Source organism: Hemibagrus wyckioides, linkage group LG03, assembly GCF_019097595.1.
Source record: "Hemibagrus wyckioides isolate EC202008001 linkage group LG03, SWU_Hwy_1.0, whole genome shotgun sequence".
Classification (NCBI taxonomy): Eukaryota; Metazoa; Chordata; class Actinopteri; order Siluriformes; family Bagridae; genus Hemibagrus; species Hemibagrus wyckioides.
The window spans coordinates 10231329-10257964 of NC_080712.1; the positions used below are offsets into that span (position 1 = coordinate 10231329).

At 39.8% G+C, this 26636-nt stretch overlaps 1 protein-coding gene across 3 annotated transcripts in view; it reads right to left on the reverse strand.

The window, feature by feature from the left end:
• The window catches only part of htt (huntingtin), a 39572-nt gene extending 28372 nt beyond the window's left edge, over positions 1–11200 (reverse strand). For 2 of the 3 annotated variants that reach the window (XM_058383756.1, XM_058383750.1), the window contains exons 1-12: positions 10814–11200; positions 7198–7281; positions 6422–6542; positions 6179–6238; positions 5752–5831; positions 5300–5438; positions 3461–3602; positions 3144–3322; positions 2790–2994; positions 1920–1964; positions 1452–1529; positions 468–835 (exon numbers count right to left, since the gene is read on the reverse strand). In XM_058383756.1, the coding sequence (XP_058239739.1) occupies positions 468–835; positions 1452–1529; positions 1920–1964; positions 2790–2994; positions 3144–3322; positions 3461–3602; positions 5300–5438; positions 5752–5831; positions 6179–6238; positions 6422–6542; positions 7198–7281; positions 10814–10914 (1602 nt within the window). In that variant the 5' untranslated portion in view covers positions 10915–11200. The remainder of the gene's footprint in view (positions 1–467; positions 836–1451; positions 1530–1919; positions 1965–2789; positions 2995–3143; positions 3323–3460; positions 3603–5299; positions 5439–5751; positions 5832–6178; positions 6239–6421; positions 6543–7197; positions 7282–10813) is intronic. The other variant, XM_058383764.1, reaches the window with a different exon arrangement.
• Positions 11201–26636: the final 15436 nt, after the last annotated feature.

Below are 26636 nucleotides of genomic sequence, written 5' to 3' on the forward strand. Positions count from 1 at the left end.
TGTGCTGTGTCAAAAGTTAACAGATGAATCTCAAAAATGCACAAACATGCATTCCCAGTGCTAGAATCCAAATACCCAAAAGATCATCTCATCATCATGCTTCCTGCTGAAGGTCAGAATTAAGAGTATAGAGGGACATGTCTGAACCCTTCTTTTAGGGTGCGAGTGAAAACTGATTAAAACAACAACAAAAAAAAAATTACTTAACTGATTTTTGTGCTTTCTATGCAATATGTGCGTGCATAAACAAAGATTCATTTTTTTAAAAATGCAGATGAGCTCAGACAGAAGGATGGGAAGGTTAAGACATAACCCTCATTCTGCCACCTGCTGACCTTGTCACTACTGCTAGCGAAGGAGACGGCAGAAGAGGAAGAAGAAGAAGAAGATATGGAAGAGGAGGTGGAAGAGGAGGCTGTGTAGGATGAAGAGGTCTCGCTGTCGGAGTGGAAGGAAGTGTATCTTACGAGCTCAGCGCAGTCCGAGGGCGTCACGGCCGAATCAGGCCCCTCTGTGGTCGTCTGGGAACTGTCGCTAGGAGGCGACGATGACCCCGCCCCCACTGAAGAAGGATTGGTCTCAGTGTGCAAGTCTGTTGTGGCGCCGACGGCCCTGGCAGCACTGCTCGAGCTGCGACTCAACATGTCTTCGTCTTCCTCGTCGGGTGTGTCAGGCCCGCCCCCTTGTTCTGAAGACGCACTCAGGTCTACAGAGTCGCCTGGCTGCAGTGCATGCTGGGAAGAGCGTGGCTGCTCTGTGATGATGTCAGCCTGGCTGAGGGATGCCACACCTGTTGAGGAGGGGGCGTCACTGGAGCTTTCCGCTCCCACAGAGGCTGCAGGTGTTGAACAGATAAATGCATTGCACAATCTAATTAATTGATGAATGAGCATTATATCAAGGCCCTGCTGAATTCTCAAATCTGCTTGGTTAGAAGGAGTTGCTTAATTTTCCATTAAAGCAGTAATTCAAATCACAGGATTAGATACTGCAACAATTATGCGTTCCCAGCCATTAATATTTAACATTTATGGAAGGAGTATTTAGTGTTGCCCAATAAGGGGAACTCTTTAAGGCACTTTGTTTCCTGGTTGCACGAAACTCTGTGTTTATTTACCTCATTAACATCAAGCAGAGAAAAAAAAAAGAGACACAGGTGAGGTAACTGTTTATAGCTCCTATATCATAAGTGATAACAAGAAGAAGCCAATTTTGTGGATGTTCCCCAATATTAATTTGAACTATAAATGGTTAAAAGCATGGCTTGTCTTCTTTTAATAAACATAGTTTAATTGTTAATGAAAAAACAGTCCAGGCTGTGCCGTTAGAAGAAAACAAATAGTCACATCACCCTTCTGTTGATTATTTTCCTAAAACAGCAAGTCCCATGCGCTTTACTTCTTATTTATTGAATGGACACACTGAGGTCTATTTAAGGTCTTAAGTCCTACCTGCAAATGAGCCTGTTGTGACCTCTGCCTTCTCAGGATCATCCTCCAGACCCTCCTCTTCCCCTGACAGGATTTTACCTGAAACAGTTGCAGCATATAGGTAAAATACCCCAAAAAAGGTTATGCACTGTAGTACATATTATGCAGTTTTTGTTTACCTAAAAGATTACAACAGAACATAATGTCCCAATGTAAATGCTCCAAAGCCCTTCAATATCTGATCACAAAATAGCATACACTTCATATATAACAAACTGTATCTAGTCAACTATCCATTGTAACTACTCTGGTATACAAAGATGCAAAAAACTTCAGACTGACAAATTTGTGATAATTGTAAATCACTATGCAGTTTTGCATCGCTGTATTCATTTTGAACTTGAAGTCCCTTACTATCCTACGGCTATATTTCTGTATGTTTCTTTTAAAACGGTGATTCAAAGGTTAAAAGGTCAAGCAGGACGTCACCTTTCTGCTTCCTGAGGACGAGTGGACTGGATGTTGATCCACCAGCTTGTGCACATGCAACAGGGAGTAGCGAGAGCAGTGAAAAGCCCCAGAAACCAAAGGAAATGGTGTGTACATAGTTAGAGATTAGGTTGAGACAAAGAGCAGAGGAGAAGGAACTAAAATCAGATGAGTGATTATTTCACAGAATGATATGAGTTTTCCAGAAGGCCATTAAGTGGAATAATAGAAATACTTAATCAAAAGTCACGTGCAAGTTATGAGGAACATACAGTATATGAAAGTAAAGAAACACCGTTAGAGATGTTAGGAGCTTTGTGTTAAAATAGATCGCACACCAGAATTTTACTGTGTGGGAATTTTTACCATTTCATTTATAACACAGTGATGTTAAGTCTGATTAAACAGAAGCAGGTGATTATTTGTCTATAATAACAGTTCTGATAATCTGTCTGCTCAAATGGGTAAGTTCTAATGCTTTATTTATTTCCATAATAACATCTTGTGCATAGATTCATATGAAGAACAGTCAAGTTAAACACAATAAATTAAAGACTCGTAAAAGAGACTGGTCAGACATACGCAAGCCAAGTTCATGCAGGGTCAAAGCTGAATAAAACAGCCCTGGGCGAAATCCTGTTATCAAATGTGATTACCCTTATCAGACTGGGCCCCTACAGATAAAATGTAATTCATTATTTATAAGCTAATTCAATGAATAAGTTTATGATCAACTTGAATATGATCACGTAAGGAGTGCCTGTCGTTAATGTTATTTAATAGAAAGCTCGTGATGTAATAAAAGACCATATTCGAAGGCTCAAGATCACAAAGGCAGACATAAATTGCATAAATAACGGAACAAAGTACCAATGAGCTCAACGATGCTCCCGCTGCGTGCACGGCTCTCCATCTCCTCTCTGAAGACACGGGTGTGTGCGATTTTGCCAGGAATTATGAGTGTGTTTAGGAGCTCAGGGGACGGAGTACGGAACAGTTGTTGCAGAAGCTCCAGAGATGCCGTTACCACGTTATGATCACGGTGCTGTGTGTAGTGTAGTGTCAGCTCATACACCTGATTGAAGAGACAGAACTTGAATAATATAAAGACTGAGTTTTTAAAGAATAAAATAAAATCACAAAAGTCAATATGCTTTCTAAATTTACATTAACAAACACATCAGCACACAACATGACAAAACGTCTTGTATAAAGCTATCGTACCTGGACGAGCTGCTCAGGTGTGGGCGAGATGTCCGCTTCTTTTCGCATGACACCGAAGCTGCCTTTCAGACTGGTGCTGGCATCCTGCTGCTGCAGCAGGGGCATCAGGTAGCGCAGGGTTAACAGCACACCCAGAATCAGGTGGCTTGAATGTTCATCATCCACTGGCACTACCAGGCCTGTGAGAACAAAAAACAGAGAAGTGGAGAGAATGTGTTAGAAAGGAGAAAGGAGGAAAATAAAGCACTGAGATATGTACAGTGTTTGCAAAAATGCTGAAGTAGTGTGTTGAAGAAGTGTGTGTGTGTGTGTCATACCTAGCAGCACGTTAAGGAGCCAAGTGTAGAAGTAATTGGTTCTGCGTGAATGCTGACAAACACTGACAGCTGAACTGGCCGCCGTGCGCCGAATTGTGGGAGAGCTGGACTTCAGATTTGCCACAAAGGCTTTCAGAAGCACCTACACAAACATGCAAAAACACACACACACACACAAACTCAATATCCAAAGTCCTGCACCACTTACCACTGTTTAAAAAGAAAAAGATGATTGCAGAAAGGTTTTCTTTCCTCATTAACGACACAAGCATCAAACATTCAATATTTTATACATAAATATTCAGCTCTAAAATAATCAGCAGCCTTGGTAAACATAGGAGGAAAAAAATCCCACTGTGTTTTTGGGAGAAATCTATCCTTTAATTGAATTCATTCTAAGAAAATAAAAAATAAAATGAGGTATTGACATTTACTGCTACCAGTGCATTTAGTACTTTGTGCCACTGTAACAGCAGAGTATTCTTAATAATGTCTAATCACTCTTACATAAAGAGAAAGGAATAGGATCTCTCCAGATCCTCTATGGTCCTGGGTTCTCTATTATGAACTCCTCTTCAGCTCACTCACAGGTTTTCACTAGGGTTTTGGTCACTAGACCGGAACATCAACATCTGCAGCTGCAGTGTGTTGTCAGTGAATTTTATTTATATGGACTGGATATTGCATATCATTTGGATCACTGCTAAAAGAACCAACCATGACCCAGCTGTGGAGTTTTGGCAGCTAAACATTCATTTAAAATCTCCTGGTGCTTTTAGGACTTCATGATGTTATACAGCCTATCAAGATTCTCAGGGAAAAACATCAGCACAACCTCACAAATCATACACCTCCACCAAACTCCAGGAGCTTATGCTTGTGTTTAAAACAAAGAGAAATGGCGTATACTGTGTGTGGAGGCTAAATCACTTGCATCCTACTCTGGGCAGGTTCATCCAAGCTCCAGCTGTTTACAACTTCTTCATTTATTTTCCTGACAGCTGTTAAGGGGATTTTCATGCCACAAATTTTACAGCCACTGACTGATTTACAACGACCAATACACCTTTTCATTTCTGTATTCTCTAATCTTTCCCATATTGATGATTAACTAAGGGAAAAGCCTCTGTGCCACCTCATAGACACTTAAGAGCTCTCAGATTTACACCCCAAATAAAAGGTGAGACATACTTTCAGTGTGACAAGCTAATTAACCACAAATACATTGAGCACCAATTTTAAGAGATAAATCCTTCACAGCATTTCCCTCTAAAGGGAAAGTGCATGATAAAGTGGGTGAATGAGTAATACAGAGCAAGTGAGAGTCAGTGGGAGGAGGTAGAGAGGGAGAGATGGAGAGATGATCATGGATAAGTGAAGCCAATCTGAATGAGTCACACTCCATATTTAGAATATGATGTCACCCTCATGCTCTCATGACTGGAATCTGAACGGCCAAGACGCTAACAACACTGAAGCAGGAAAACACATTAGATCCCCAGCTGATCCCCTGCATTACAGTCACATGACAAACAAGGTCACATGTCTATTACACACACTGGATACTAAAATGGCTGATGATCAGTTCAACTATTAAGCTGAAGCGCCATAGTGAGACTCGAACAGCAGAATTATGGAGAAGTTGCTCAAAAAAAAATTGCCTTTAAAAAAGAAAAGATAAAAAAAATAGAAAGAATACAATACTGTATGATCCTATAAATGAAAAATCCTAATTCCTGAGCTGAGAAGGTACTCGTCCCATTAATTTTGAGAACCGATGCTCTAAAATGAAAAACAATAAAAAATCATTTTGTTCTTCACTAGAGTTTCTTATTGTACCTTGATTTCAGTGTCATTGGCAAAGTTCCCAAGGGATGACATGATTTTGGGAACGGAGGAAGCCAGAGTTTCCTGCACCGTCTCCTCTTGACGTTTAGTGATCCGTGTCAGGCAGGGTAGCAGATTCACCAGATACGGCCTGAGACAGGTGAGAAGAAAGCGACAATTACATACAAATAAACTTAACACAAAATCCATAATATTCATAGAAGCTTGCAATTTTTTAGAATTACTGCAGATTTGATTCAAAGCACATCATGTGATGTCATTAAGACATATTGGAAAATCTCTGCAAGTTGCATTGCGGGGAGAAAAAGAAAAGAAAGGGGGGGGGGGTGCAAAAACAAGCATTTTTGGCACAGTGAGACAGTTTTATCTGGGAGACCTACAAATCTTGTGCAGCCATTTTAACACATTTTTCTTAAAGAGAAAGTGCATCCTGCTTATCGTACCTGCATTTCTGCGGACGCACAAGATGAGCGAGCTCAGCAAACCTCCACAGCGCTGCCCGCAGGCTCCGAGAGGCACCGTTCTAAAAAAAATAACAGTTTACTTGAATGCATTTCCACACTTCCACTCAAGAAACAGTGTTAAAGATAGCTTAGAAGTGAAAAACAATATTAATATACACTGGATTTGCTTGGATTCTTCATTTTCAGCTGCAAGAATAAGCAGTTTTGTAGCTGAAACTGGTTCATGTTAAATTTAACCATCAGGCAGGCACAGGGTCTACAAATATTTCTACATGCAATTGTACAATACCATCAGTGAACAACATACATAATGAACCATCATTATAATACGTGCACATGCATACTTTTCATAAAGATGATAAACAACGAACACGGGATGAATTTTACTGAGGAACACCTACTGTACCTTCTTAATCTCTTTATATAGCTCAAGCTGCAATCGAGGCAAGTTGGAGTCCATCAATGCCTATTGAGAGAATGCAGAGAATGAAGATATATTCATTCTGTTTTATTTCACATCAACATGTGAATTCCAAAAATTCCAATAATTAAATTATTAACAATAATTACTATTTTCAAGACATCTCCTTCAAAGACAAAAAGAATACCAAGCACACACTTCAGGAATTAGAAGCATGGAAGAACTCACTTTAATGATTTTGTTTAGGCACTCGTCTGCAACCATCCTGACGTCGGACTCCTTGTCATCGCTGCACAACAGGAACATTTCCATGGCAATTCCCAGAAGTTTCTGGAACTCTGGCGACGTCCTAGTGCCAGAGCCATAATGCATGAGAGAGACATATTCAGAATCGGATCAAATTTCTTTAATGTTCAGTATGATGTACATACAGGTTATAGACTGATGTTTTTTGTTTGTTTTTTTTATAGATCCCATGTCCCCAAGCTGGTTAAACCATCTAATCCAAAATGTAAAAGAATCAGGATGACAAAACCTAGCTGTTGACTGCTGTACAGAACACACAGTCCAGGTGAGGTGAACGATTTTACCCCTATAAATTTAAAACTATAAGTGGAAATAGACGTAACCAAAGCACAGCCAGAATTGCTATGCTTGTTGTGAACTGATACACTTCTGAATCTCCATACAGCACCTGGCTGTCTGTCATCATACGGAGGATATTAATGTTCACTGAGCTGCCCTTTAACCAGCCTGGCATTTTAATCCATCTTAATCTGAGACCCAGAATAAATCAATCGTTCATATATGCCAAGACGGAATAATCTTGAACCAATATTTGAGTTCATTACTGAAGAGAACTGAACTGAGCACTTAATTCCTTGTGTCAGTAATACTGAAGGAGGAAAGAACCTCAGCGGTCACCTGATAAGAAATGAACATTTTAGGATACTCATGAATGCTAGTTAACTAAAACTAAAATGAAGTGGTTGTGAGCCTCCTACCTTAGAGACTGTGCTACGATATTCTCACATATCGTCAAACAATGAGTCACTCGGTCCTTTTTGGTCGTTGCGAGATCTTTTTTCCTGAAGAGAAAAAAATAAAAGCATTTAGAGCATACTGTAGCAATAAACACATGATGGGGGGGGGGGAAGTTAATAAAATTCTAGTTTACTATTCAATGGTCTTTAAAGTCAAACAAGATTTGGTGTGCATAAAAATTCCTGACTGATGTTTGTAAGAAAAGCTCAGTTCCTATCCTATCATGACAGGTACAAGAAGTTAAAGCACTTTTTTTTTTTAATTCATGTAAGTCTAAATATGTGCCTTAGAGTTTCTATTAATAAAATAATGAGCACTGTAAATTTCTCAATCACCAAATGCTAAATTAAAATAAATGATCACGTTTTCACTGATAATATCATAAAAACAACATAAGATGTGTTGCAAACATCCAGGTTTGTAGGGAAAATAACTCCGTAGTAAGTAAATTATCCTGTGTTCATTTAAGAGGGTAATAGAGACGATGTTTCAAATGTTATCTGAGATATCATCCAGAGACACTGACCCTAAAGGGAGTGCATTATTTCTGTATAACGGCAAGGCTCAGTCAGTAGACCTGGCAGTAACATAAACTTTAGGATGTTGGGTGTAAAATGTTATTGTTCTGTAGTCTAGAAGTCAAGACTAACAACAAACCAGAAATATAAAAAAAAAAAACTGATGCAGTGAATTTTTTTTTAGCAGACATTTATTTCAGATTTTTGGAAGGAGTCTTGAGTTGAAGCACTTTGTAACAGTCTAAGTGTCCCAGCTCAGGAAATTCTTCAAGACAGAGGAGTTTATGTTTTCTGTCCTTCAGTAAAATGTCGAAAGTGAGAAAGAGTAAGTGTGTGTGTGTGTGTGTGTGTGAGAGAGAGAGATAGAGAAAGAGAGAAAGAAAGAGAAGTGAGAAAAGGAATTAACTTTTCTCTCAAGCATGTGACAACATTAAATCTAACGATAAACCATTAAAATGAAGACTGCAATCATTAACAAATTCCCTTGCTATAACCATGGCGTTATATGAAAATAATGCACTTGGGTGTGAATTAGTTTCATATAACAGTATGTACATTACATGTATATTATTCTTGTAATTTCACCGAATACACTGTTAAGCATTTATTACATGTGTATGTATGGTCTATAGACATGTACTAAAAGATGAAAATTCATCAGTAGGCTGCTGTATAGACATGCTCTGAAATAATACGCAGGTAACTTGCTAAGACTGCTCACTGATAACAATTAATCAGTCCTAGGCTCCAAAGCTGTACCTCAGTAAACACTCCTAATCTCGAGCTAACTAGGCAAAACACCTGCTCTAAGAAAACAGAAATCATGCACATGCACTTATTTGACGAAAGAGCCGCATATTAGATAAGAGTAAACGTGAACATTATCTATGATCATAAACATTATGTGTATATCATATTTATATATTTTTTTAAATGGGATATTTACTAAGACATTATGTCCTGAGGTAACAAGTGTCAATATTTTCAGAAAGAAAATCATTTGCAACAATGCTTTAAACTGGGAGGTGAAGTGAATAACACTGATTATCTCCTTATCATGGCACCTGTTAGAGCTCAGAATTAGTTTAATTTTAACTAGAAAGAAGGGAAAAAATCATGGACAACTCCTTGTTTGTCTTTTAATAGCAACAATGTGCCCAGTTAACTGTGATTAGTGATGTATGTTTTCCTCCCTGAACAGTGTAGACAGTATTATACACTGACCAGGCATAACATTATGAACACCTGTCTAATGTTGTGTTGGTTTCCATTTTGCTGCCAAAATCCATCATGCACTGTGTATTCTGACACCTTTCTATCAGAACCAGCATTAACTTCTTCCGCAATTTGAGCAACAGTAGCTCGTCTGTTTGATCGAATCACACGGGGCCAGACTTCGTTTCCCCACGTGCATCAATGAGACTTGGCTGCCCATGACCCTGTCACCGGTTCACCAATGTTCCTTCCTTGGACCACTTTTGATAGATAATGACCACTGCAGACCGGGAACACCTCCACAAGAGCTGCAGTTTTGGAGATGATCTGATCCAGTGGTCTAGCCATCACAATTTGGCCGTTCATCAAACTCACTCAAATCCTTACACTTGCCTATTTTTCCTGCTTCTAACACATCAACTCTGAGGACAAAATGTTCACTTGCTGCCTAATATATCCCACCCACTAACAGGTGCCATGATGAGGAGATCATCAGTGTTATTCACTTCACCTCTCACTGCTCCTAATGTTATGCCTGATCGGTGTATAGTATTTTTCTATGTAGAAGCATTTCATTTCATTGTTTTTGAAGGTGTCTTTTCTTTACAGCATTTCGTACAGAGCCATGTTTACTGTTAAAATAAAACTAAACTGAGATAAATTAAAGTACCTCATTAAAAGATGTGTTTGTGAAAATATGCCACGTAGTAGATTTATTGATTTTTTTTTTTAACTCATCGATCTTGCTCCAGTTTCCACAAAGCTCCACCCCCCCCCAAAAAAAAAACTCGTGCTGCCTAAACTATACTTAGCATGCTAACTAGCATTAGCAACAACTGTCATGACATCACTTTCAATTGCACTCTGACTCAAAACTGCTTTAATGCTAAGGTACAGCTCAACAAACATTAAACTTATATATATATATATATATATATATATATACATACACAGCTCTGGAAAAAAAAATAAGAGCCCACTGCAAAATAATCAGTTTCTTATGTTTTTTCTTCCAGGTTCATGTATTGGTGAGATGAAGAGTTTTGTTTCATTTTTTTGTGAACTGCTGACAATATTTCTCCTAAATTCAAAATATAACTATTGTTATTTAGAGTGTATATTTAAAGGAAATGACAACACTTAAAAATAACCCAAGCTTTAATAACTCAAATAAAACAAAATGCAAATAATTTGTAAACAAATTGTGTTAATGCTTTGGCTAAATAACATCAGTATTTGGTGGAATAACCCCGATTTGCATGCGTTTTGGCTCATATATATATATATGAATGAGAATGTTAAAGTGGGCGTTTTGGGGGCGTGTCTACAGAATGACAGACCAGAGAATAATCCCAATTGAAACAAACAACTCCGGAAGAATTTTCCAGTGTTTATTTTTTCAGCCATGTCCTGCACAAGTTCTGAGACAATGGCTTAAATTGTTATTATTAATCACTCCTACATTATCATCATCATCCACGTTAATTGCACTAGTAAGAAATGAAAAAAAAATTGGACTATTGCACCTTTAAGTACAGTTTATAAGATGTGGGTGCAAAATATGAATTATATAAGAGCTGGAATGTGTGCGAATACCACATATAATAATTCCCCTGCTTTAACATACACAGTGCTTCATCAGATTAACCGTGTGAGAGAGAGAGAGAGAGAGAGAGAGAGAGAGAGAGAGAGAATGTTAACGTTCACGGAGCAGGATTAGAAACCACAGAACTATGAATGTCACTATGAAAGCGTTCACGGCTAGGATAAGCTAGCGCTGTCAACACTTAAGCTAGCAACAGAAATGATATGCTTGGGGAAAATCTCCAATCTTTTTACTTACTGTTTTTGGACAAGTTCCTCTGCAGACAGCGGGCCTTGCTGTTGTTGCTGGAATGATTTAAGTGACTCGAAGGCTTTCATTAATTTCTCCATAGTGGCCATTTTTGTTTGAGACCGTTAGCTTAGCTAGCCCCGGGGAATAAATCGCTAGCTAGCCAATGTTTACAAATTTCGGATTAGCCAGTTTGCTTAGCAACAAGTCTCGCGCGGATAATACGGAACACCGCAAATAATAAGGTATAACACGGCAAAGGTTAACTTGGCGTGCCGCTCTGAACTCCACAGACTCTAGGATATCACCAAAAATCCGGACAAAATGAACGGGACGCAGGTGATACTCCATCGGGTTCTGACATCTGCCATTTTTGAACCAGTATCAAGCGAGAAACAATGTACCAGCAACTTCCGGGTTACTAAACACTCATCAAAATACAAGTCTCCAGGCGGCGGGGTAATAAACAAGAAAGAGAGAGAGAAAAAGAAATAAAGGAACGAAACAAACGAGGGTTTTTATTAGTAAGTTAAGTAAAAGAAATGCAGAGAGAGCTGGGGAATTAAATATGAAATGTACATTCAATGACGTTAATGTAATTCCCATTAACGTACAACTGATTAGTTGACTACTGTTTCATAAACATACACTATATTGCCAAAAGTTTTGGGACACCCCTCTAAATCATTGAATTCATGTGTTGTTTTTCAGGTGTTGGGCTCAGCCCCTTAGTTCCAGTGAAAGGAACTCTTAATGCTTCAGCATACCAAGACATTTTGGACATTTTCATGCTCCCAACTTTGTGGGAACAGTTTAGCGATGACCCCTTCCTGTTCCAACATGACCGCACACCAGTGCACAAAGCAAGGTCCATAAAGACATGGATGAGTGAGTTTGGTGTGGAGGAACTTCACAGAGTCCTGATCTCAACCTGATAGAACACCTTTGGGATGAACTATGAACTTTATGGACCTTGCTTTGTGCACTGGTGTGCGGTCATGTTGGAACAGGAAGGGGTCATCACCAAACTGTTTCCACAAAGTTGGGAGCATGAAAATGTCCAAAATGTCTTGGTATGCTGAAGCATTAAGAGTTCCTTTCACTGGAACTAAGGGGCCGAACCCAACCTCTGAAAAACAACACCTGAATTTAATGATTTGGAGGGGTAATGATTTTGGCAGTATAGTGTATCTGCAATGAGAGAGAGAGAGAGAGAGAGAGTATAACTTATAGCATAGCTAACAAAACAGTTCATGCATTTGTAATGCACTTTTTATTTTTCTAAACAAAATTTAAATTACTCTATAAATAGACATTATTATTCATTCTTTGATCTTCAGTAACAGTAAAAATAATGCAGTGCTTATCATTGTTTTTCATGCTGTCAAGCGACATGCCTGAGTATATAGATATATTGTTATGTTTTCATGCAAAATATACATATTATACAATATATTATTTTACTTCTGAAGATTGTATGCAATATCAAACTGTCAAAAGTATACATATGTAGCACATTGGCTATTTCAAAATTTAACCAGGTTATTTTAACCTGACCATTGTTTTTTGTTGTAACCAGGAGTAATTCATGTTCAACATACTAAGAATACCTTAGGTTTGAGCTTGGAAGCAACCGTGTATTTTATGATTTATTATTCTTGTACAGATGATGTGGTGTAGACATGCTTCTGTGTATGTCCAATAGATGGCATCCTATCCTGTGCAGCTAAACAATACATATAGTACCTTCAGTACAATACCTTCAGCGAACATTATGTATATTATGTATAGTTCATAACAAGGAAAAAAAAACAGGAGTTATTTCACCAGAATTAATTAACTTTAGTTTTGTACAGAGTTTGGCATTGTCATATCAATGAAGATGAATGGATGTCTGAATGAGTAAATACTGACTGACATGTCTAAAAACTGAACATGACATGTCAAGAGTAACAGCTGATAGAATTTTGGAGAATCAGGTAAGGTTGTTTATAATTGAAGTAATATTATAAGTGCAGCTAAATGGATTCACAATAAAAACAAAACAATCTAGAGCATAATTTATGCCTAATTTCACCCCAAAATATTTATATCTACATATGTAATAGGTAGTTAATTAATATAATAATTAATATATTGTTGGGTAATTGTCACAGGCATGCCGGGCTACAGCCGTGCCCCCACACTCACAATCACCGGACTTCTGATTGCGCCACCTGCACCCAATTCCCTACGGTGCCTAGTTAAAGCCCTCACTCATCAGTTGCAGCGGTGAGTATTAAGACTGAATGAGCTTATTTACCTGTTGTGGCTCAAGTGGTTAAGGCTCTGGGTCGTTGACCGGAAGATCAGGGGTTCAAGCCCCAGCACCGCCAAGTGCCACTGTTGGGCCCTTGAGCAAGGCCCTTAACCCTCTCTACTCCAGGGGCGCCGTATCATGGCTGACCCTGCGCTCTGACCCCAACCTCCAAGGATGGGATATGCGAAGAAAGAATTTCACTGTGCTGTAATGTATATGTGACAAATAAAGGCATTTTCATTTCATTTCATTTTTTCTGAGTCTGACCGTTTTCCTGTTCCAGCTATCCGCCTTATTTGCCCTTTGATGCTGTCATTTTCTCTGTTTTGTTCCTTTTGAGTACATTGATCTCCGTTTCTGCATTGCTTCTTTGTGTTTGCTGTGATATTCAGTAAAGCTGGTGTACCAACCCCTGTTGGTACTCTATGCGAGGCGGTACAATCTGCGGTAACTCCGGCATGTCCCATGGCAATACCGGCGGCGTATTCGGATGAGGTATCAGAATGCCCTGGCTTCATGATGCAGTGTCAGCTGTATTTTGATGCTCTTCCCCATCAGTTTCCCGGTGACCACACGAAGATCACCTTCATCCTATCGCTGTTGTCCGGAGATGCTAGATGATGGGCAGAATCGCTGTGGGCATCCAAGAGCCCAGCACTCGACTCTCTGGATGCCTTCCTAACCCACTTCAAGGCGGTCTTCAGCATGAGCGCTTCCGCCCTCTCCGTGCACGAGGAGTTGTTCAACCTACGGCAAGCCAAACTCACCATCCGTGAGTACACGCTTCGTTTCCGCACACTTGCAGCCTCCAGCGGCTGGAACAAGATGGCACTACTCGCGGCTTACCGGCGGGGTTTACGGCCCGCGATCCGACGGCAGATGGTGGTATATGACTACTGTAGGTCCCAACACCTGGCTGCGGTTACTATTGAGTAGAGACGCAGCCTTGATACCTCACCCTGCGAGGACTTCCCAGCACAGGAACCCATGCAGACGGATGAATACTGTTTGTTGACTGGCGAATGCCAGCGCCGTCTCCAACATGGTTTGTGCCTGTACTGCGGAGAGCCGGATCACTCACTCCAGACCTGCCCAGTCCGTCCTCCATGCCCAGCGGTGAGTACCATCCATCTCAGTTCTGCCGTTTCACATCCTCGGTATCATGATGCCACACTAATGTATGGCTCTCACCACTACACAGTCAATGTGCTCTTCGACTCAGGCGCGTCCGGGAATTTCATCTCCTCCTGCATCATATCCAACTCCAGAAGAGCCCGACGCGCTACCAGATAACTACGATCCAAGGAAAGCCGCTGGGTCGCGAACTGGTGCAGTGGTTAACCCCAGAATTGACTCTCCGCATCGGCTGCCAGCACGAGGAGACGCTCTCTTTCCTGGTGTTGGAGGAGTCCAGAGTGGATGTCATCCTGGGATGCCCCTGGCTGGCACTACACTAGCCCAATATCTGTTGGAGCACAGGGAGTATTGATCAATGGAGCGACTACTCCCTTCGATCATGCCTCCAAGCATTCCTGATCCCAGCTTCCAAAACAGCCCTCCTGGGGTCCACGAGCATTGAAATCCCTCAAAAGTGCACCGAGGTGGACCTCCCAGGAGAGTATCGGGGCTACCGGGACATGTTCAGCAAAGCCGCAGCAATGAAACTGCCACCACACCGATCATGGGACTGTACGGTGGACCTCCTGCCCGACGCTAAACTGCCCAAGGGGCGCATTTACCCTCTGTCCGTCCCAAAACAAAAGGCTATGGAGGAGTATATCCAGGAGGCGCTCCTCCAGGGATTTATATGCCCATCAACCTCCCTGGCGGCTTCCAGCTTCTTCTTCGTGGCCAAAAAAGATGGTAGGCTTCGACCGTGCATCGATTACCAGAACCTCAACGCACAAACGGTAAAGTTCGCCTACCCCCTGTCTCTGGTCCCAGCTACACTCGAGGAACTCCGCGGAGCCAACATCTTCACCAAATTCGATTTAAGAAGTGCTTACAACTTGATCCACATTTGGCGGAGTTGAGTGGAAGACAGCGTTCATTATACCATCTGGACACTACGAGTACCGAGTCATGCCATATGGACCCTCCAATAAACCATCAGTATTCCAAAATTTCATGAACGAGATATTCCGTGACATGCTCCACCGATTCGTCATCGTATACATCCTCATCTACTCCGCCGTAATCTCCACACCACGCCGTTTGCCGGAAGGTAAGCTCATGCCGCTCCCGATTCCCCGCCGACCTTGGTCCCACCTGGGAATCAATTTCGCCACCAATTTACCCACATCTGATGGCTTCACCACCATTCTCGTCGTGGTCGATCGGTTCTCGAAGGCATGCAAACTGATACCCCTCAAGGGCCTGCCCACAGCCACAGAAATGGCTGAAGCCCTCTTTACCCACATATTCAGGCACTTTGGCATTCCCAAAGACATCGTGTCTGACAGAGGGCCCCAGTTCGTCTCCAGAGTGTGGCAAGGGTTCTTTAACCAACTGGGTGTATCAGTGAGTCTGTCTTCCGGTTATCACCCTCCATCAAATGGCCAGACGGAACGTAAGGTTCAAGAAATTGGGCACTATCTCCGAGCATACTGCCATGATCGCCAGCACGATTGGAGCCACTACCTTCCCTGGGCTGAGTATGCACAAAACTCGCTCCGCCAAGAAGCCATCGGACTCACTCCTTTTCAGTGCATACTCGGTTACCAGCCGCCTCTGTTCCCATGGTCGAGTGAGCCGTCCGAAGTACCATCAGTCAACCACTGGTTCAGAGAGAGTGAGAGGGTCTGGGGGTCGGCGCATGTCGACCCGAGCTGCGCGGTTCACCGGGAGAAGAGCCAAGCCTACGCAATCCGAAGAGAAACACCGCGCTATCATCCAGGGGATCGAGTTTGGCTCTCAACATGGGACATCCGTCTGAAGATCCCTTGTAAAAAGCTCAGTCCTAGCTATATCAGTCCCTTCAGCATCCGGAGGTGCATCAACAATGTCACTTATGAACTCAATCTCCCAGAGCGCTACCGGATCTCTCCCACCTTCCATGTTTCCCTGTTACAACCATACACTAACCCTGTTCTCCCTCCTTCCACAGAGCCCGAGATCTCGCCGCCGCCAGAGGTCGACGTAGACAACACAGTCTACCAGGTCTGGGAGATAATGAACTCCAGTCGACGAGGCGGCCGTCTACAGTATCTGGTCGACTGGGAGGGATATGGGCCAGAGGAGAGATCATGGGTGGACCGAGATGACATCCTTGATCCTGCGCTACTCATCGAGTTCCATCAGCGTCGCCCAGATTGACCCACTCCCAGAGGCCGCGGCCGCCCCCGTTGTCGCTCCCGGACGTTTGGAGACGCCCGTGGGGGGGAGGGAGTACTGTCACGGGCATGCTGGCTACAGCTGTGCCCCCACGCTCACAATCACCGGACTTCTGATTGCGCCACCTGCACCCAATTCCCTACGGCGCCTATTTAAAGCCCTCACTCATAAGTGGCCATCAAGAATGCCATAATGTTTGCACAGAATTCTTATTTCTGATAGTATTAATTCACATGAATTAACATTACACTTCTACAACAGTCACTCAGGATTGCAACATTTGCACATATTCTACTAAATTTTCCTATGCTGAATTAATAAAGTTTTGCACTTTTCTTGTGATTTTTGTTATTGCATTGTTTATTTTTGATTATCGAGCTGTACCAAACCTAATTACCATCAACACTGATGTGTGGCAGTAAAAGAAACTTGCCAGTTTCAGACATTCCAGGGCCCTTTGGCATTTCCTTTTCCAGTCCTTTTTCACATGTTTCAAGAAAACCACAAAATAATGTTCCTTTTATTTGCGTCTCTTTCTCTATACGTTTGTCCTGCATTAAAATGGAATGGTGGCAAAGCAATTCTAGAAAGCATGTGATAAAATTCTAATAAACGTTCACCATCCTGAGACATGACTGTGTTTTCTTGACTGCAAATGTCTTCAGTTAGATCATCCTCATTAAGGGCAGTGATTTCAATGCCACTTATTGTTGTCTAGATGTCTACATAAGGGATGTCCCATGAATTTTGTAGTGACCCTGAAAGAGTGTTACTTATTAAAAATTACTGAATGCAAGCCTGCTAAAAATCATTTCTAGTCATTTGAGAAACAAGTAAACTATCCAAGCAACATACTGTAAGCAGAAGATGTAGATTTGATCCCAAAATATGGACATAAATGTGTTCTTTAAAATGTGGTCAGTCTAGAGCCAGTAACTCAACAGGTTACACTCTAAAGGATTAGTGGGTTGATAAGGACATTGTATTTTTGGCTATTCTTTTTTATATTGTAAAATGCGAATAGTGTCATTAAAGTCAAATTTATTTTTTCAGTTGTGTTGGCCATCCTTTATCATTTCTGCCATGAATTTTAATGCCGTGAATTCCACAAAATGTTGGAAACATTACTTTTGTCTTCTGGTCCATGTTGACATTATTACAACACATAATATCTGCAGATTTTTCAGCTGCAAATTACTTTTGCAAATCTTCACAAAGGTGTTCTGTGCAATAGATCTGGTGACTGGGGAGGTCACTGAAGTACACTAAACTCTTTGACATATTCATGGAACAAGTTTAGGATTACTTGTGCTTTGCGGCATGCCTGATTAGCATGCTGACAGTAGCCATTATAAGATGGTTAAATTGTGGCCATGAATAAATGTGAACATTAACAGATGTTCTTGACCCATGCTAATCCATGCTTCCCCTCCCCTGTGGCTCATTTCACATGGATACCATCTATATGAATTTGAGTACCTGGTAATGTCCTTCAGCGTCACCAATTCCTTAGGTTTTGGTGAATAACATTCTCGGGGACCTCTTGGGCTAATGTATTTGTGTGTATCTTGGCAGCATTCTAATTTTCTCTTGTACCTCCTCTTGTCCATCAGGTCCTTCAAAGGCTGCTAGAGATTGCAAAAATGGAGAATTGCAAGTTCCATTCAGCTTTCTGGCGTAGATCATCGACCAGACCAGACCAGAAATTTCAGTGTGCTTTCTTTTATTGCTGAATGCAACTACAATGTGAAGAATTGTGAGTTGCTAGTGGTCAGGTTGGCCCAGGAGGAGTGGAGGCACTGGTTTGAGAAGTCTGAACAACAAATTATTTTATTTACAAAATAAATTGCCATACATCTAAACCGTCAAGTAGCCAAACTCTCTTCAGGCATGTTGGGCTATGTCCTTCAGTTGGTTCACCATTATGTACTGCCCTGGTTTCAAGAATGTCAAGACCAATGTCTTTCATGCAAATCTGAAGAAATCCTCTTGATCTCTGAGGCTCCATCCTTCCTGCATAATGGAGACAGTCTGTATGTTCCAGCATCCTCCAATGGAGTCACTTATCCCGGATTGCATGTCACCCTGACTCCAGTTGTACCCTAGATCTGCTGAGGTGGCCAACCACTGATGGTAACAACTGGGCCTTTATCTCTGCCTGCTTGCTGTGCCTCCCACAATCCACCTGCTGGTCTGCTCTGTCCTCTACACTTTGTGGCTCTGCTTAAACTTCCCAAAGCCAAAGCTATATTGCTTTTGGTGCTACTGTGTCAGTCTTAGGGTTTTATCCCCTGATGGTCAGGTGGTGTGGGCTAGGAGCTGGAAACAGTGCTTCAGTTTGTCACAGCCAGTAACCAGAGTGGTACTATTATGGTCTATGCAAGCCTTCTGTGGTTTTCCTATTCCCTTGTGTTTTCCTTTTTTCCCATTCCTTGTGTTACCTGTGTTTGTCTCTCCCTTGCTTCTTGTTTGTGTGTGTCCCTGGGCATGGTGCTTCACTCTACAACTCTTCCAACAACCACGGTTCCCCAGTCACTCTTTGCTAGATTGTTCCATCTACCTTCTTTTTTGCCAACCTTTTTCGCTCAACCTGCTTGCGTGTCACCTGCACTCCTCTACCCTTGGTACTTTTCCTTGTCAGACAGCTTAAAGATACAGCTTTACTTGTGACTGCTAAAAAGCACTGATACTAAAGTCTCCTTTCAAAAATGGTGGATCACATTTGCTTATCAAATAATGTTGTTCAATTTGTTATTATTGTGAACAGGTGCAATTGATGCTCCTCATACTGAGCACACTAAAGGCAAATTATTATTTCGTGACAGCAGACCACTATACATGTTTACTTCAACAGTTAATAAAAATAATTTGCTCCAAACCAACAGGGAAATTATCATTACATAATTGGTATAAACATGAAACACAAGTCAATATTTTGGTGAGTTCTGGGCATTCAGAAGTATTAGGTGTTAAGTATATATAATTTGACACAGTTGTGGCTCATTCAAAGGGGCATGTTAAAAACTAATAACACCCCAAAGTTGAATATTGGTTTGTTCACAATTGTGGGGCAGAGTACCGACTGCCCTACTTAACTTCCACAGGATTGTTAATCCACCTGGTAGTTAAAAATGGGAACTGCAACAGCTGCTTTTTTCTGAGTATGGCTACTGTGTTTATGATACATTCACTACACTCCCAAAAATGATACTTTACACTATGTGTCTGCAAGAGCCCCTGGAAATCCAATGTCGGTGAATGCCATTGGTGAGAATACATGCAAAGGCTTCAATCTGTGTGCTTTGTCAAAGTTATGGCATAGTTTTGTCATTTGTTATGGTATTTGACAGGAGCCCTTATCCAAAGTGAGTTACAGAAACTTGGTGTATCTTGGTCTGTTTTTTTTCTGCATTTAAGTTGTAGAATTTATATTTTTTAAAAATTGTCAGTTTGTTGTGCTCTCCTGTAGAAAACATTCCTACATTGTGATGGATAAGCTAATTGACTCAGTGATAATTAGAACTCACTTAAAGTAAACAGGGAGCATAATTTTATTTGTATGAAAGCCGGTCACCAAGATAAACATTGCTGCCAATTGAGATGCTCTCACATCCAATGTCCTCTAGTTATCAAATATTATTATATTACTAGTAATTACTAGGCTTTTTATTAACCACAATAAAACAGGAAAGATGCGTATTTTTAGACTGAGGAATCTGAGTCTGGACATGACAAAGAATTCTAAGAGTTTAGACTGTACATAGATGTCCATTCCAGATAACCACAAAGAAGGACACAGTCAGTAAACAAAATGTTTTATTTTATTTTTGCACATATTAATGTTCACTAACACACACACACACGTGTATAAATATAAATATATATATGTAGGGCATATAGTTTATTATATAGCTTATATCAGTTATTGCATTAAATATTTGTAATAGTTTAACAAGCAATTCTAACACTACTTTACAACCACATATTATACAGCTCATTTACAAAAATACAAAAAATTTAAGTTAACAGATTTCATTTCTGAGATGTGTTGAATTTCCTTTTGATTATTTCAGCTGTTAAATATCTAAACTTTTAAGGAAGTAATAAAGTGATCAATATTACATGTAAGCATTAACTCAGGTATTTGTAACAACAAGACATTGGTAGTGTTTAACAAGTTTAAATTTAAGTTACTATTTTATCCCTAGTTAAAACATCATGATCACCCTGAAACCTACATTTCTTTTTAGAACATGTTAGTTTTACAATTAAGTAAATCTCACAATTCAATTCAGGATGTTACTGTAATTTCCTTTTGAGACTTTAGACGTTTTTGTTGACATTCCTTGTACAGTTTCAGCAATGGTGTAATAATCACACCCAAAATATTTAATGAAATCAGAAAGGGAACAATATCGCATATAAGCAATAATGGATCTATTCGAACACGAGTAACATTGATAAGCATTGCCTGAGGAAGGTAGGTGAATAGGTTTAAAAGCAGAGCTGATAATATAGTATTAAAGGCTTTTCTCTTTTGTTGGTTTCCTCCATCTCTACCAGTCTGCTTTGTGCCATGTGTGTCTCCTGGTCCTGGGTTTTTCAGAGCACACAACACAGACACACAGCAGAACAAAATCATAGCCATTGCTGTGATGAATATAGAAGTATAAATATAGTCAGGGAAAATCATTGTCTTAAACTCATATACACCGTATGCAAAAGCTATCAGCCAAGCTGCTACAGTTGCTGCAATTCTGTACTTTATACCCTTATATCTCAAGAATGTTACTGGGTGAATCACGGCCAAGTATTGTTCAATACAAATGCAGACTTGTAACATTGGCCTTCCAGTCCAGGACAGACCAAAAAGGAAATACACTATAATCCACAATATGTCATTATTATAAAACAATAACGTGGTCAATAGTTCTACACCACATTCTATAGAGTAGATGATCTCCATAATAATGTAATTAAGAAAAAACACCTGAGTGTCTTTGATTTTCTGTTCAGTACAAAAATAGAACCAGAAACACCACAAATGGGTTGGCGTACCGACTAAGAAGCAGAGGCCCATGAGCGTGTAGCAGAAAGTATATCCAAAATGAATCTCCTTAAAACACTCCAAAAACAGTTCTAGAGTGGAGTTCATGGATTCTTCAGATGTGTTAGCCATTCTCTGTTAACTCAATTCTGCAAATGGAAACAAAAAATGTGTGAAATTAGTACATGAAAAGGCTTTGTGATAAAGCCCTTTTACAGAAACTAAAATTGAGCATTCGTATGTAAAACACTAAACAATTACAAGAAAAACAGGAACTCAAAAAATATATAATTGTTTTCTATGCTACATTTTTGCATCAACCATATAAAAGTCAGCAGATACTGAAAGAAAAGAAATAAACAACTTTGAAAATTGAAACATCTTCCTGAATCTATGTATGCTATTTCATACACACTACAGATCGATCATTGCAGATTAAATTCACACAAAGTACACAAAGTATTTTCTTATCCCTAGCAGCATGTAGCACCTTTTGCAGCATGTATGCTTAAAAGAAATTTTAAAAACTTTTACCTGTGGACTGATGGAAAATGTCTTAAAGGTTTAAAAGCAACCAAATCACATCAAATGTATTATTTAAATACATACGCTCTTTCAAAGCACTAGCGCTAACTGAACACTTTTTTTGTCGAAAAGGTGCGCTTTATATGTCAAGTAATGTTGGAAAATTCTCGTAGCAAATCTTTGTCGACTTCTCCACGCAGAACATATTAAGCTCCTTTATATTCTTAAGCATATGCTGCTCAACTGGGTCGAGATCTGATGACTGACAAGCCTGTCAATGCTGTGATATGACATATCATTTATCATTCTCATCAAAATATTCAGTGATGCATAATGCCCTGTGGAATGGGGTGGAGTCCTAGAAGATGCTACTCCCATCTGGATAGAAAGGTTTCATTATGGGATAAGGATGAGCAATCAGAAGAAGTTTGATTTGTAGTGTTGCTTCCCTAACAAAATACTACATTTTTGTTAGGGAAGCAAAATTACATCAGTTACTTAATTAAAATTTAATGTAACTGGAATAAAAGCATCTTTGTTCCTCTTGGTAGTAATTATCCAACAAATATTCTAGGGTCTCTCCCTTTTAAAATTGTCCGTGATCATTTTACTTTCTTGGGATTGGTAATTCCTGTTGATCCAAGAGACATATTTAAGCTCAATTTTATGGCTGCAATTAAGAGCCTAAATGTTACTATTGAAAAATGGAGGGTTTTGCCTCTATCATTAATTGGTTGTGTCAATGCTATAAAAATGGTTATCCTTCCAAGGTTTTTGTATTTGTTTCAGAATTTACCCACATATCTCACTAAATCTTTTTTTTAAAACCTAGATTCTATTATTTTTTCTTTCATCTGGGAATTTAAGACTCCTAGCACACTTCCAACTACAAATCCAAAGAGGCAGCGGGACTTGCAATGCCGGTTTTTCAACACTATTATTTGGCAGCAAATGCAAGAGCTTTGAGTATTGGTGTTGTGACCCACCCCGTGTCAATGAGACTGCAGTGGATCCTCTTAGTTGGATTCGCCTGGAGTCCCATTCTATAAGCAGGAGCTGCCTCTCTGCTTTACTACTTGCTAATCTGAATGTTCCCTTGTGTTAGTGTTACTAATAATTTCATTGTACATAGCTCCTTGAGGATACTGAAACAAATTAAGAAATTCCTTGGTATCACACAGCCCTCTCTATATTCTCCCATTTGTAAGAATCATAACTTTGTACCTGCTTTAAGTGATGGAACCTTCCAATTGTGGAACAACAAGGGTCTTTCTATGTTTCACAGATTGTACACAGATAGTTGCTTTTCTTCTTTTAATCAGCTTCTTGGCAGATATGGTCTTTCACATTCTCATTTTTATCGTTATTTGCAGATACGGCATTATGTTCAGCAGGTTTTTCCTGACTATAAGATTCAGCAGGAAGAACACCGTTTCTATACGTTAGTGCATCAAGCGCCGGATGCTAGGCATATGGTTTCACAATTTGTGGCCCTGTTCTCTTCACAGGTGAATACCTCTTCTGATAATTTTAAAGTGGCTTGGGAAAAGGAGGCTGGTATCAATTTGTCTGTTAACCTCTGGTCTACAATCCTGCAGAAAATACGTAGCTGTTCCATCAATGCTAGACTGCAATTAATTCAGTTTAAAATTGTACATAGACTGCATTATTCTAAAGTTAAACTTCACAGGATTTATCCAGTGGTGTCTCCAATTTGTGATCGATGCCAGGGTGCAGAGGGAACCTTATCTCATTCTTTTTGGTTCTGCTCAAAACTACATAGGTTTTGGCAAGATATATTTTCTTGGTATTCTGTGGCATATGACTGGGTTTTTCTGCCCGAAATGGAGTTGGCCATTTTTGGCTGCTCTGATACAGTTTTATCTTTGCCTTATTATTTGCAGTTGGCCTTAATGCTGGGCATGGAGGTGGCCAAAAGAATTACATTAAGGGAATGGAAATCTACAATCTACTACCCCATGTTATCAGAAATGGCTTGCGAAGATGGTCTCTATCTTACTTCTTGAGAAAATACGGTTCAAGGAAGCAAAGTCCCTCATAAAATTTTTCAAAGTCTGGGGTCCCTTCCTCGAACATTTATGTGACAGTGGAATTTCAAGAGTTTGACATATTTGTGATGTTAGGATTTATATGCTGATTTTTTCCCCTGTTTTGTTTTTGTTTTTCTGGTATGTTCTTTTTGTTGTTGTTGTTGTTGTTGTTGTTGTTATAAAACCAATAAATATATCAAAAAAATTAAAATTGAATGAACTTGTTAGGTCTTAATTAAGATAAATGACTTACTCACCATTCTAGGATTTGCATTGTCATAAATCAGAACACACACTCACTAGGCTTCCATAGAGTTGTTATTCCGCCTAGTTCCCACTACAGCCTCAGCTTCCTGTTCTTGTTTGAGAGGAGTGGAACCTGCCATGGTTTTCTGCTCGTATAGCTCATCTACCTCAAAATTCAATGTGTTGTACATTTTGAGATACTTTTCTACTCACCAAAATTGTAAACAATCTATTTCTTACCACAACTTATTTAAATGCATGGTTAAATTCTAATTTTAAATTTGTGTTGTAATTGTTGAGTTTTTTCTTTTTTGTAAAATATTCAATATTGTGTCATTAAGTACACAGCCACAGCCACAGCAGAAGAAGTGCAGCTCAGTGGTTAAGGCACTGGCTTACGGATTGGAGTTTTCTTTGTAGGGCTACTAAGATGCCACTGCTGGGTAATTTTAAATAAAGTGAAAAAAAAAACAGTTATTAATCCATCCATCCATCCATCCATCCATTTCCTATACCCGCTTTATTTCAAATTAGGGTCACGGGGATTTACTGGAGCCTATCCCAGCACACATTGGACGAAAGGCAGGGGTACACCCTGGACAGGTCACCAGTCCATCACAGGGCACAGTTATTAATAACTAACTTAAATATTTGTGTTTATGCTGCAAAATATGCTGTCAGTTGTTATTTTAAGACACGAAGGTCAGGTGTTCTGGAATAGTTCTTGCAAGAACAGTGTTGTCAAGTGCATTTGCAAAACCTATCAAGCACCATGATGAAACTGGCTCACATGAAGACCATCCCAGTAAAGCAAGACCAAAACTTACCTCTGCTGCAGAGGAGAAGTTCATTTAGAGTTGCCAGCCTCAGAAATCACCAATTAACAGCACCTCAGATTAGAGCCGTTATGATGCTTTACAGAGCATCAGTAGCAGACATATCTCAATATCAACTGTTCAAAGGACATTACTATGTATTTTGGCCGCCTTCAGCATTGAAAGAAAGAACTTTTGACTGGTAGTATATATGTATATATATACATACATACATATATATAATCTGAATATATATATATATATATATATATATATATATATATATATATATATATATATATATATATATAATCTGAATGTATATATATATATACTACCAGTATATATATAACTAGAGGCAATACAGAATACAGAGGCAAAAGTAATTCCTCTAACTCAATCTGCCTTTCTGTCAGCTCAAACCAGTCTGGCCATTGTACATTGAACTCTCTCATCAACAAGCTGTTGCTGTCCGCTGAACTGTCACTCACTGAATATTTGTTCTTTATCATACTATTCTGAGTAAACTAGATACTGTTGTGTTGTGTAAATCCCAGGAGATTACCAGTTACAGAAATATTCAAACCAGCCCATCTGACACCAACATTCATGCCACAGTTAGAATCACATTTTTTCTCCATTCTGATGGTTGGTGTTAACATTTCCATGAAGCTGTTTGCCCATATATGCATGATTTTATGCATTCCACCGCTGCCACATAATTGGCTGATTAGACTGAGTATGTATCTGAATATGTGTATGGGTGTACCTAATAATGTGCACAGTAAGTGTACATGCAAAGTCTTCAAAACTATATGTTCTGTCTTACATACACAACAGTGGCAGCTAGTGGTTTTTTAAAATAGTATTATCCAATATTGAAGTATATGTGCGTGCGTGTCTGTTTCTTATGATCTGGCTTTCTGTTTAATTTTCAGTCTCTCCTTATAAGTGAGAGCCTCAGAAGACTTTTACAAAATCAGTTTAACATAACGTGAAAAGTAACGTCTGCCATGTCATGCTAGCTAAACTTCTCTAAAGAAGGTAGTGCCAGCTAAAAACAAAGAAATTACAAATAATCAAATAACTTTATATTTACAGTTTATTTACAGTACTTACCAATTCCATATGAAAAGACAAAAGAGATATAGTACATATCTTGCACTGTTATAGATCTGGGAACAGTACTGACAGTACTACAGCTCAGAGTACTCTGTGAGTCTGACTGGTGCTGATATGTTTAGGTTTGAATTGTCAGTCATGTTCCTTACCATTTGCCACATTTTACTGGCAGTTGATTAGCAGGTTCAGACCATATGAAGTGTCTTCAAATCATCATATGGTGAAGCGGTGTGTTCAACTGGAGCATGTGATGAGACCACTGTCTAAAAACCTTGAGATAACACTGAGTTTACTCATCCGTTAAAATTCACGGCAAAGCAGATTATATTGTCGTCAAGTGGGAAGTCAGAACTTGTGGGAAAGTGGGGGTAAAAACATAGATGACTCTATTGGC